We start from the raw sequence: 12,956 nt of genomic DNA, 5'->3' as shown, positions 1-12,956 counted from the left end.
GCTGGCTGTCCCCGAGCCAGGGCAGGCTAGCCCTGGAGATTCCTTCTTGATGCCTCTCCCACTAACCACTACCAGTAGCACAGCCCTGGTCTGGGCACCCACCAGCTCTGACTGCAGAGGGAGCTCAGCCATGGCCAAACAGGGCAGGGTCAGGCAGCTTAGAGAGAGGTCTTTGGGCCACAGCCAGCCTGGGAATTGAAGTGCAAGCACGCTGTGCCCAGGATATCCTCACACTAGGGTCTGGCATATGTGTCGTAGCTTCCCCAAACCAGATTTCCAGGCCCAGTCTGCTCGTCTTGTCAGGAGGGGTCCATGCCTGAGTTCAAGCCCCTCCCAGTCAGGGGACCTGAGTCTGCAGAGACTGAATCTTGGTGCCAAGGCCTCTGGATCCTGCTTTGGACCCAGGCCACAGGGCAGCTGCGGGGGTGGGGGTGGGGGTGGGGTAGCTTCATTCTCTACCACCTGTCCGGGTCTTCCCAGGCCCTGCTGAGCTGAGCCTTAGCCCAGGGGATGAGTGACTTGCTTAGGGTCACAGCAGCGCAGGGGCAGAGCTAGAATTCCAGGAATCGGTGTCAGGGACCATGGGTCCTCCAGAGAGACATCTAGGGTATGATATAAGGGTCAGAGCACAAGCCAGCTGCAAAAGGGATGGTGGGACCTTCTAAGGCCCCTGTTGCCTTGGTGCTGGGAGAGACAGGAACAGTAGCTTCCCCTGGGGTGGGCACTCTATTCCAAACTGCAGCTCGAGCCTGTCTTGAAGCCAAGGAGGCTGGGCGGGGGCGGGGTTGGGGTCTTAGCAGCCGCCAGGTCCCAGAATTGGGAAAGAATGGCACGTACAGTGGGAGCCCCTGTAGGGCAGGGCCCCAGGGGCTCCCACTGCCTTCGCCTCCTGCTAGCTGCCGACCCAGGACAGTCCCTTCACCTTCCCGAACCTCAGTCGTCCCATCTATAAAAGGGGGATGACGGATCATGGCTTGGTGATGGGAATTTTTCTTTCCTTTGTGCAGGGCTTCATGACTATTCCTACGACACGGTTCGTGTAAGAAAGATTTAAAAATGGATGGAAGACAGTGAAATGAATTAGAACATGGTGCCCCTAGGGGAGGGAGCGGTGGAGGCGAGCAAGAGGGCAAGCAAGCAGCAGCACAGCCCTCCGTCATGGGGCTGGAGAGGCTTAGACAAGACGAGGCTCATGCGGCCCCTGGCACGGCGCCTGGCGCGTGGGGTGTTCCCACGTGGGGCTGCCCTTGGCCCTGACTCTGGCTCCCGGAGTCTCCCCTGGAAGCACAGCTGCACTCGGCAGCCCTCAGCCCTGGCTCACACAGGCTCTCTCTGCAAAGGCAGAGCTCCCTGCCCTTGACGCAAAGGAGATGGGAGCAGCCTCCGCATGGAGGACAGGGCTCTTTGAGAGGGCAGTGGGGAGTTCTCCCCTCTGCCTTCTGTGCTCGCTCTCTAACGTGGGCCCCTTCTGAGGCCACGAAGCACAGGGTCGGGGGGAGGGGGCATCCCTGCTCCACAAGGAAAGCCATGCAAATAGGCTGATTCCTTGCCGGGCAGCCTCCCCCGGCTAACTGAGTTATTCCGTTTATTTACCTGATGTCACACCCAATTAGCAGGGTCAGCAGCCACCACATGCTGCTCTCAGAGAGGCCTGCCCGTAGCACCCTCACTCCTGGTACCCCCTTTGGGGCTCTGGGCTCACAAGTGGCTTCTGAGGCCAGTCTCCGGGGCCCGGTTTTGTTTTGGCCCCCGGAGCACACCGTCTTCCGTATTGTGGCCAGCCCACCTTCAAGCTTCTCCACCTCATGTGGCCTTTAGCTGGGGCCCTGGGTGGTCACTGGTGGGTGGGACTCGTTGATAAAACGGACACGGGTGTCCCGTTCAGTGGCTGCTGCTCAGCAGCTCTGTGGCCTCAGCCACGCCCCCGCCCCTCTCTGGGCTTCTGTTTCCCGTTTCGACTATGAAGTCACTGGCCTGCACAGAAACGGGTGACCCAGCTCAAACCCCACCTCGGCCACTGAGCCCCACAATGCTGGGTGTGTTCCTGAGTGTCAGACCCCTCACTGGTGAAACGGGGTGCCCATAGCCTGCAGGGTTGCCCCACGGCTCGGGAACAATTTAAATCATGACATCCCCATGAGAGAGTCGGGGCCCCGTAGAGACGGCTACTGCTCTGACCTCTGTCCAGTTTCTTCTCTCCTAGGTGCTTCTGGAGGGTAGAAGTAGTGCCCTGTCCCCCTCTGGAACCCTCAAGACTGGCCCAAGGCCAGGTCTGCACAGAAACAGTTGGTGACCCGTTCACTGTCCAAAAGAGTCTATCCATGGTGTAGGCCGGCAACCTGGCCGCTGCAGGACAGGTCCCTAGTGGCTCGTGGAGCAACCAGGGCTGGGAAGGCGGAGCATGGCCAGCTTGTGGGGGAGCTTGGCCAGCTGGGGGGAGGGGAGCGTGGCCAGCTGGTGGGGGGAGCTTGATCTGGGGATGGGAGCACAGTTCTGAATCATAGGCAGAAGCCTCCCTGGGTGTGGCCGTTCCTGGATACCAATGCCTCACTTCCCACCAGACAGACTGCCTGTCTCCATGGTTTCTGAGACGGTCTGGGCTATATTCACTGGCCACTGGGTCTGTTGGGGGCAGGATTACGGGACACCAAAGCCTAGACCTTTTGGACTGACTACACAGACCAAGTGATGAATGCATCTTCTGATTAGACCATCTGTGATCCAAACAACCTGTCCATCCTTCCAAAAATGAATTAGTCTATCCATCCATCCATTCATCCATCCATCCCCTCGTCCATCTACCCATTCAACCATTCACTACTTTATTCATTTCCCATCTATCCATTCATCTGCCTACCTATCTGTCTATCCATCCAGAAGTTATCCAACCTCCTGTCCCTCCATTCATCCATCCGTGTATCCATCCATCATCTGTACCTACCTGCCGAACTACCCATCCCTATGTCCATCCGTCCACCCTTCCGCTCATTCCCTTCGGTATCCATCCATCAGTTCACCTCTCCCCTGATCCCCCTCAACTTTCAACTTCTGTGGGCCATGGCCTGGGTGCTGCACTAGGTTCTGCTGACTTTGAGATGGATGCAGCATATTCTCTGCCCCTGAGGAACTAACCCTGGCAGGTCTGATATGTGCCCCACAGGGCCGAGGGACGGGGGGGTGAGGCAGCTGGGCGCCCAGGAAGCAGTGGGGCTCAGAGATGGGCAGTGCAGTTGCTCAGAAGGGCCATGGGGCTGGGGGAGGCTGTTGTGCAGGAATTAGCCAATTTGTGCGTGCAGCCCAGATGTGTCTGTGACCTCTGAGTGGGCCCACTTTAGAGAAGGCACTGGTTCTCCCAGTCCTTGGGGCTGAGACAGGTGAAAGGCAGCTGGGAGGGAAGAGAGGCAGTGGGGTGCTTGGGGGATGGCCAGGTGAGAAACGGCGAGAATCAGGGTGGAATGGGTGCGGTGTATGTGTGGGGGAGGCTGTGCTTAGAAGTGAGGCAGGGGGTCTGAGGCTGCAAAGCCCCTGATGGGAGCCATAGGCCCACCAGCCAGAGCGAGGCCCAGCCAACGCATCTGTCATCCTCAGAGCATGCAGACCTGCTCGCCTTTCTTTTCTGATTAGGACAGGGGACGTCTGAGGATCAACAGTCTTCAGCCAGACGTGCCGCCCTCTGGAGCAGCCATGGAGCAGACAGACGTTAAGGGCCGAGCTGTGTCTGACCGGAGGTGTGGAGGGGGATGTGGGGGCGTCGGGAGCTCTGGATGGCCCCGGGGGTCATCTGCACAGTCTGCTCACCCTCGCAAACGCAGCAGGGTCTGGCCCCAGTGCAGAGCTCTGGGAGTGTGTGTGCGCATGTGTGCGTGTGTACACACATGTGTGGGCCGGCCAGCCGGGGAGGGCAGCTGAGGGGATCCCTGGCATTCCAGCTGCCCTGGCACACACCGGCTGGGTGTCCCTTCTGATGTCATTCTCCAGACCGAGTGGGGTACTGTGGCGGCTTAATCAGGGTCGGGTAGTTAGCAAGTGGCGAAACGGGGGCTTGGACTTGCTGATGGGTCAATCTGAGCCCTGGGGGCCACACTCCGAGGGGGGAAAGTGTGCCCTGATTCCTGGGGACGCAGAGCCAGCCACGGGAGAAAGGTCAGCTCGTGAGCAGGTCTCAGGAGAAGCCCGTGCCCAGTGCAAGGCGGGGCTCATGCTGGGTGGTGGGACTGTGCTGTTGGGGGTGGAGGCCACTGACAGCGGCCCCTCAGGGCTGGGAGAAACTGGGCCACAGGCTGAGCTGGGAAAGAGCCCTGCAGAGCCCCAAGGAGGAGGCGAGTGCAGAGTTGGAAGGAGGGCACCGTCTGGCTTCTACTCTATGACCGTGAGCAGAGGCGTTGTTGGCGTTTGGGGGAGCTGTTTGGGCTGGGTTCAATCTTCTTCAATTTCCTCTCCTCTGACCCCGCCTGGGCTTCCGAGAGAGCTCTGCTTGACATTTATGAGAGGACACACGCCCAGTACTTGGGGACCAGCCTCAGCTCCACTGGGCCCCGGGAGGGCCGGCTGCGGCGGTGGTGGGGCTGGGAGGACTGCCTCCCCAGGAGTCCTAAGGCCAGTGGCCCATGCTGGGACCCATGTCCTGTTAAGCTGCCTAAGCCAAGGGCCTCACCCCAGTGCCTGCCTCCCCCTATGCTGAGACACTGAGGATAATAGCCCCTGCCACCCCATGACGGTCTGGACCCATCGGATGGGTGGGGAAACTGAGGCTCAGAGAAACAAAGGGATAGGCCTGAGATGACACTGTGGGCATGTGGAAGAGTGAGGATTTGGGCCCGGTCTCTCTGATGTCAAAGCTCGGCCCCTTCTACCATCTCGCTTGTTCCTGGAGTACGGTAACACTCTGGAGTCTGCACAGACACCTCCATGCAGGGCTGCCCAGGGGGCTGCGCCCAGAGGGTGGTACGCCACTCCTGGTCAACACTGGGGGGCGCCCGTCAGCTTTGGCTCAACCAGGCTCTGAGTGGGGGGCGGGGGCTCTGAGCCCACCTGGAACCTGCCCCACTCTAAACAATCCGGAGAGGATGCTTGCAGGAAGATCTCCCCTAGAACACTGCGTGAGCATGGGCGGATGAGGGAGCTTGCTGTGCTCAGGGATGAGGCCTTCCTAGCATGAGTGAAGCTGGGCTGTGTGACCTCAGCCGACCCCCTTCTCTTCTCTGTGCCTCTGTTTCCTTTTCTGTAGTGTGATCTAATTTCTCCGAAGTTTTCCTTTCCTGTTTCTTTATAGAGAACCACAGAAGCAGAGGGGTGGGGAGCTTCCGTCTAGGAAGGAGACTAAGTTCTTTACTACATCTTCACAGCAGCCCAGAGGGCACAGCAGAGCCCAGAGAAGGCATGACACTGGCCCCAAATCACACAGCTGGGAAGAGAAAGGGAGGGGAGGGGAGGGGAGGGGAGGGGAGGGGAGGGAAGAGGAAGGGAGGAAAGGGACCGCGTGGAGCTGGCACATGAACCCTGGTGTGCAATGTCAGTGTGGGAGACAAGAGACCTCGGGGTGGTCAGAGAGACCCCTGGCAGTCAGCCCTGGCCTGCCATCACCTCCACCCAGCACCCAAGGGGCCCAGCTCCACAGTGCAGGCCAGCACCCCTCCTGCTCTACCTGTCTTACCAGCCCTGCCCTCGCCAGCTGTGCCAGGCTGGGCAGGGAGGAGGCGTGAGCGCAGGCCACACACCCACCTGCTTGATGCACTGTAGTCGGTCATTGGTCTGTTGGATGTGCCTGTCCATAGAATTCATTCTGGCCGTTTCACTGGGTTCTACCCGAGAGCCATGAACGTTGTCCAGCCTGTGAAGACAGAAGAGGGCATGTGTCACTGGGGTTGGACCAGGCCCGACAAACTCACAACCACCCTGCAGCCCCAACACAGACAGACATGCTGGGCCTAGTGGCTCCCAGCAGGTTTTAGGCCCCTTTGGGAGCAGCTGTGGCCTCTGTCGTAGCCAGCCCGTGCTGGAGGGAAGAACTTCAGCCACAGCTGCCTGGCCCAAGGGGAAGCCCATCCGGGCTGAGGGCGGGAGGTGCTCCTGGGTGTTCTCTGTGGGCGACTCACGTCAGCCCGGAGTACGCATGTCCGCCACGGGACATGGAACAGCACACTCGGGCACACTCATTTCTACACACCTGTGCGTGTGTTGGGGGGCTGAAGGGGATGGCAACCCCATCTTCGGATTCCCAGTTCAGGGCTTAGCTTACCTGACGTGGCTCTGGGTGTGTGCAAGTGTGTGTGCACGCACGTGGAGGGGTCTACCCACATGGCCCTCATTGCGTGTGTGGTGTAAGAGCAGCGACCTGCCACGGGTACCACGGTCCCCCACCTCAAACTCCCATGCTTTCGAGTTCTTCATGCTGTGAACCCGATTCCATTCCTCCCTTTGCCTTCCTGGGCAAGTAGGGTGGGCGTCCGTGCCACCCCCTTTCCAAGACAAGGAGACTGAGGCTCAGAAGGGGACGGGAGTCATCCACGGTGGCATAGGGTGCCAGTATGAGAGCCCAGGCCAGGAACTAGGGCTCTGGCTGCCAGCTTGTGGCTCAGAGGGCAGGGTCCACAGACGTCACGGCCACCAGGCTCACTTCCTGAATAGCTGTGGGCCTCGGGAACTCCAACATGAATGTGACTTCCTTCCGGCGGGGGAAGCTAGGTGGAGGAAGCCCCCTCACTCCAGAAAGTCCCCAGAGTCCCTGGGCCTCTCCAGAGAGGCCACAATGGCAATAGCAGAGATGGGCAGAGAGAGAGAGAGAGAGAGAGCTGGAGAGTCTACCCAGTACTCAGTGACCCAGGTCTTTGGGCCAATGCAGAAATCTGCCCATGGCCACTGGGCACAACCCAGTGGGCATTTCAAGTGACAGACACAGGGTGCTGGACAGAGGGCCCTGGCCCTCGGCCTTCTCTCTCCCATGGCACTGCCCCCCAGAAGTTCCCATCAGTTCCTGCGGCACCCCCCCCGGAAGTCCCCTCAACTCCTGCGGTGTCACCAAAGGTCCCATTTACCAGACACCTCCCGCACGCTGGGGCCCTGCATCCTCTCCTTTACTCTTCTGTAAGACTAGAATCATCTCCATTTTATAGACGAGGAAACGAAGGTCTGAGATCTGAGATCACCCAAGTCCCCATGGCCCGTAGGAGCCTGTCTGCTTCCATGTCCTGACTCTCTGCCCCCTGTGCGAGCCCCCCGGCTGAGGGAACTCCCAGCAGAACATGCCGGGGCCCAACCTTGGGAAGAAAGGCCTGGCTGTACTTCCAAGGAGCGCTTTACCACACAGCTCCTTCCAAGCACTTCCTATCATTCCATCTGTATTGAAAAGGCAGCTCATGGGGTGCCTGGGTGGCTCAGTGGGTTAAAACCTCTGCCTTTGGCTCAGGTCATGATCCCAGGGTCCTGGGATTGAGCCCCACATTGGGCTCTCTGCTCAGCAGGGAGCCTGCTTCCTCCTCTCTTTCTGCCTACTTGTGATCCCGTCTGTCAAATAAATAAATAAAATCTTAAAAAAAAAAAAGGAAGAAAGAAAGGCATGCATGGTTCAAAAATCAAAATCCAATGATGTTCTGGCTCTGTCCGCAAGCCCCCAGATGGTCTTCCTGGTAGGACCAGGGTCACCAGTCTCCTGAGGGGCTCAGAGAAGCAAAGATATATGGGTACTATTCCCTGCCACCCCTTAAGAAGAAAACACATAAAGTGATAGCATTCTAATACACACTACTTGGACCTTGCTTTTCTCCTCTGAATCGTATCTCAATGTTTATTCCACATCAAGATACAGAGAGCCTTTTTTAAAGAGATTTTATTTATTTACTTGTTTGTCAGAGAGAGAGAGAGAAAGGCAGGCAGAGGGAGAAGCAGGCTCCCCACTGAGCAGGGACCCCGATCTGGGGACTTGATCCCAAGAACCTGGGATGATGACTTGAGCTGAAGGTAGACCCTTAACCGACTGAGTCACCTGGGTGTCCTATAAAGAGCCTTTTTAGTTTTTAATAGCGGCCCAGTATTCCTAGGCATGGATGAATCACTTACCCAACCAAATTCTGAATGTCCACCCCTGCCGGGCACTGCCCCAAGGTCAGAGGCCTTGGCCGAGGCCCTTCTGCTCAGAGGGCTCATGCTCCAGACCGAATGATGAAGCCTGGAGCTGTCCCCAAATCCATAGTGCAGACGGGCCTGTGAGATCACCTTTTATACCGGCCACATCATCCACATGTGAATTAATCTGGAGAGCCTATTCTTAGAAGTAGAGTTTCTGGGTCATTTGGGCATTTGCACTTTTGAGAAATGCTTTCTGGGTTCCCTCAACCTCAGAGCTCTCCCACAAAAAGGGAAAGGGAGAGTCCTCCACATTCACTTTTTCTACCCTCCAACAACCCTCCATGCACCCCACCGATCACACGTTTACACCCCCAGATTACCAACCTCTCCATCCATCGTTTATTCACCTAAATGCCTGTCTGTCCTTCTGTCTATCCAGCCACCTATCCACGCATCCCCCCAAACACCTCTAGTCTCCACGTGCCCACCCATGCATGCTTCCCACTCACCCAGTAAATACTTTTCAATATCTATACTGTGCTGGGTCCTCTGCCAGATCCAGGGGCCACGGAGAGATTAATAAGCCAGTATTCACTCCACGTGACCTAGTAGGTGACTGTTTGTCGAGCTCCTGCTGTAAGTCAGGCACTGGTCCAGGCACTGGGCGTGGACAGACATTGTTACTATATCCCCACTTTACAAATGAGGAAAGTGAGGCTCAGAGGTTTTAGCAGCGGTCAGCTCTAGAATCCGGGCTTTCCCATTACAACCCAGACTTTGGTGCTGCTAGTGGGGGAGGGGCTGGGGGTCTCCACTGGAGATTGCTGCGATGTGGTAGGCAGTTGTCATGGGAGAAGAGCGTCGCTCCCCTTGCAGCTCCTGGAGGATCCCCCAGCAGGGGCTGAGTTTCTCCTGAGTTTACTTGTCTGGAGTCCCAGCCTGCACTCACTCCTCCAGGGCTCCTGGAGTCAGGGACAAACCATGGTGCCCAGTTGGCCAGCAGGGGGCGCTGTTGATGAAGCTAAGTACCCAGAGAGCTGGAAACCCGCTCTGTGGGGCTCTCTCTTTAGCACCCTCCTCCAGTGAGGACGTGCCTGCCCCAGAAGGTTTTGAGTAAACTTCTCTGGCTTCCTAGGTCTGGGATTTCCCATTTGTAGAACAGGATGGTGAGTGGGAATTAGGCGGCCTCACAAGACTCTATCCCTACGTAGACTTTTCCCAGGATGGACACAGCATTTTCATCTAGGATCAGAGCCCTAGTGGGACCTTGATAAATGCTTGTTGAATGGCTGACATCGTTTCTGGAGACTGAGGGGGCACTCAACCCACCCAGGGAAGCCCTAAGCCGGCATCTGGAAGCCAGACTCACCTAGGCAGCCAGAGGCTGTTCCTGTCTGCTCAGTACCCACGGTCTGGGCCTGGAACACTGGCAAGGAAGCGAGCAGGAAAGAAGGAAAGGTATCACAGATCACAGGGACAACTGTGTGCCCTATAGGTCTTAATCTACAGAAGAACAATGTCCAGCTGATGAAGGAGACACTCACAGGTGAGGTGACATTCTTAAACTGCCGAGATCAGTGGGAAATTTTGGTTATTAACAGCAGGAATGGATGAGGCTGGCGGTTCCAGGCCACACAGAAAAAGGGTGAAGGCCTGGAAGGCTAGGGTGCTGGGCACGGAGAGGGGAATGGTAGGCTGAAGGAGTTAGGAGAGGTAGCTCATTGTGGGGCAGTCTGGAATCTTCCTTGTGCCTGTACCTGCCTTGTTTAGGCAGCAGACCAAGTCCCGTGCATTGCTAATTTACTGAATCCTAAAAGGCTCACAGAGGGGTCACAAGGCCAGGAAGCGGTTGAGCTGAGATTCGGACCCTCTGCCTTTCTAACCATTCATGTGTTTTTCTTCCTGGAAGAAAGACCGTGCTGGGCCCAATGAGGGGTCCTCTTGTTCCGTCCAAACTGTCCAAACTCATCCACTTTTAAGGCCCGCCCCCCGCCCTCCTGGGGCCACAGGTCTCCTGCAAGCTGGCAGTGCAGGGACGCGGCGCAAGCCCAGCAGCCAGCAGAGGTCGCTCTCCGCCGTGGGAGCGTTGCTTGGCCTGGCTGTTGCTTCCCTCCTCAGACCTTGGGCTTCTTTATAAACCTTTTACAAGTAGCTACAAATCCTCCGTGGCTGCAACTCCGGTGCCCACAGTGGCCGGGCTCCCTCCCAGCTGGAGACGGCTGACGGCCTGGCTCTGGGTGCACCCGGGGCCTCAGTCCTGCTCAGCCGCCTGCCTGTCTCTGAATGGGGAGTGGGCTCAAGCAATCAAGCCCCCAACCCCCTCTGGCCTCTGACCCCTCTTCCTGGTCGGGGCAGCCACGTGCCTGTAGTCAGCCTAGGAGTCTGGGGGGACTGCACTGTGATACCTTTCTCCAGGCCTCAGTTTCCCTGCGTGGAAAACAAGCCTTTCAAACTCCAACATCTTTGGATTCTGGTGTCAGGAGCTCCAGTTCTTTTGGAACACTCTCTCTCAGCAAAGTGTGGAATGCCGGACTTGAAACTGCAAAGCCTGTCCCAAGGCAGCCCCAAAAACTCTGCAAGGGAGAGCCCCTGGTCCGGGGAACCCTAAGATTGCACACGCACGCCTCCTCACCCCTGAGGCTCAGCTTGGCTTCATGCCACACATATGTGCTCTCTGCTAGTGACCCTGAATCGGTGTGGTCTTCTGACCCAGGAAGTCTGGAAGGGCCAAGCTCCTGTTCCAAATGCCTCACTGCCTAGCAGGCCGAGCTGACTCTTGGTGGAACCTCGCACAGAAGCCGTTTTTAGAGAAAGCTGCCCTTCCACGCAGAGGGTTGCTCTGAGCTAGAATGTGGAGAACCAGAAGGATCCCAGGGACTACCTGGTCCCATGCCCTTCATGGCAGGACAGGGGTGGGGGCAGAGATGGAGAGGGGGGGCACGGAGGAAGACAAGGGTCGAGTGGGACTAGCGCCTACCTGGCTGGCTCCCCCTGACAGCATCATGGCCCTTGGCAGGCTCTTCCCTGGAAACGGGGCACAGGCTGCTCTTAGCTGCCCTGTGGAAATGTGGGGTGCTGGAGCTAGAGGCGGCTCCTTAGGGCAGTGGGCCCACATCAGCTATACCAACATCAGGAGGTTTTATTTTTTATTTTTCACACTTGAGGCCAATAAGTTAACTGGTACACTCAGCTCACAAGTACCCAGAAAGAGGCATTTGTGGACGTGTGTGCACGCTCACATCCAGAGGCACTTTTTGCACACTCAAGTGCAGGAACACATACACATTCAAGGGCTGGCACAGATGCACTCGAGCATGTACATCTCCTGACAGCTTGCACAGGCAAGTGGCGGGGTCCCCAGGGGAGCTGTGTGAGCAGCGGTGTGCAGAAATGATTCAATCACCACGCACATCTGCAGCTCAGATCCCCCGGGGAGAGCGGTGCTGGCAGCAGGGGCGGCAGCGGGGTGGAGGTGTGTGTGGGGGGTGGAGGGCTTACCTACAGCCTGCAGAGCAGAGGCTGCGTTCCAAGACATGGCCAGGGCCAGCGAGTTTGGGACCTACCCACTGCTCAGCCTGGTGGGAGAGAGAGCCTGGAGGTCCAGGGGATGCTGGAGGTCTAGCCCCTTTACCAGCATTCAGACTCCCAAGAGGGACAGATGTCATGGGCCCAGACAGATGTCATGGGACAGATGTCAAGTGACCCACCAACCTTGCCTATAATGGTATCAGCCAAGGTCCTCCCTGGCCTGGCTGCCACCTCTCACTACTTCAGCCCCATCCCGTGTCCTCCGCATGGGGTTACTCCCTGCATCCTGGACCATACTCTGAAGATCATACCTCTGTGTCTTTGCCTCTGTCCCAAAGCCCAGAATTCCTGGTCCCCTTCATCAACAAGGCCTGGGACAACCATGACCCTCTTTGCTGGTTTTCTCCAGCACAGCCACTCACTTCCATTCCACGTACCACCTTGGTGACACCAGACCAGGGGTATGTCTCTGTATCTGTCTCCCCCATCAGGAGGGCTATTTTCCAGTTATGGATTCCCAGAGCCTAGCCCAGGGCCTGGTATGCAGCAGGTGCTCAGCGAAGCTCATTGGATGGATGGATGGACGAATGGACAGGTGAATGGACGGCCAGCACTGGGCATACATGTGACCCACAGTGTGGCAAGAGCTGAATATCCAACGACTGGGCCCCAATCAGAGGAACTCTGGCCTCGGAGAGCCTCCCATTAACCCAGTCTAAGCTTCCCGAAGGCTGATGCCTGTACATTTGGTGGAAGAGGGAGGATATTAGGTGGTCTGTGGGTCCAACTTGTGCATTTCCACAGTGAAGTGTTTGGACTAGAACAATGATCACTGGTGAGCCGGTGGATATAGTTATTTAGGATGAGGTAAAATTGGGAAGCAACGGCAGACCTAAGTACGTTAAAGAACCACTTGAAGCATAGTGTAGATGGAATGAAAGCGACAGAGGCTACGCAAGCACCGGTCTAATCTGACAACGCTCCTCGTCTTAGAGGTAAAGGAGCAGAAGCTCAGAGAGGTGTAGGGGTGGCCTGCGGCCACACAGCACTTGGCTCCTCCACTCCTCGGTGGCCTACACTGCTTGGTGGCAGAGAAAGAGAGCAGGATGGAGCAAAGCCAGTCAGAGGAGAGTGACTCTGTGTCCTAGCGCAGGGAAGTAAGGGAAGGGCAGAGGGACAGGAGATGGGAAGGGAGAGGGAGGGAAGAGGCAACGCCAGGCAGCTGACCAGGACCAGCTGTTCCCCATTCTTGGCCCAGCAGCTGGAGCTGGCCCTTGCCCTGGGAGGAGGCCTCACACAGGGTGAGGCTCCCCGGAAAGGGGGTGAGCCCTGACAGTCAGACCTTCCCAGCTGAGAGGCTGGGG

At 57.4% G+C, this 12,956-nt stretch overlaps 1 protein-coding gene across 5 annotated transcripts in view; it reads right to left on the bottom strand.

The window, feature by feature from the left end:
* ZMIZ1 (zinc finger MIZ-type containing 1) overlaps positions 1-12,956 on the bottom strand; it is a 230,094-nt gene that overhangs the window by 103,534 nt on the left and 113,604 nt on the right. For all 5 annotated transcript variants that reach the window (XM_044239920.1, XM_044239924.1, XM_044239923.1 and 2 more), the window contains one exon: positions 5,722-5,830. In XM_044239920.1, coding sequence (XP_044095855.1) covers positions 5,722-5,781 — 60 coding nt within the window. In that variant the 5' untranslated portion in view covers positions 5,782-5,830. The remainder of the gene's footprint in view (positions 1-5,721; positions 5,831-12,956) is intronic.

This window comes from Neovison vison, chromosome 2, assembly GCF_020171115.1.
Source record: "Neovison vison isolate M4711 chromosome 2, ASM_NN_V1, whole genome shotgun sequence".
NCBI classification, from domain to species: Eukaryota; Metazoa; Chordata; class Mammalia; order Carnivora; family Mustelidae; genus Neogale; species Neogale vison.
The sequence above is the reverse complement of the archived record's forward strand: the minus strand, read 5'-3'. Positions and strand labels throughout refer to the sequence as shown.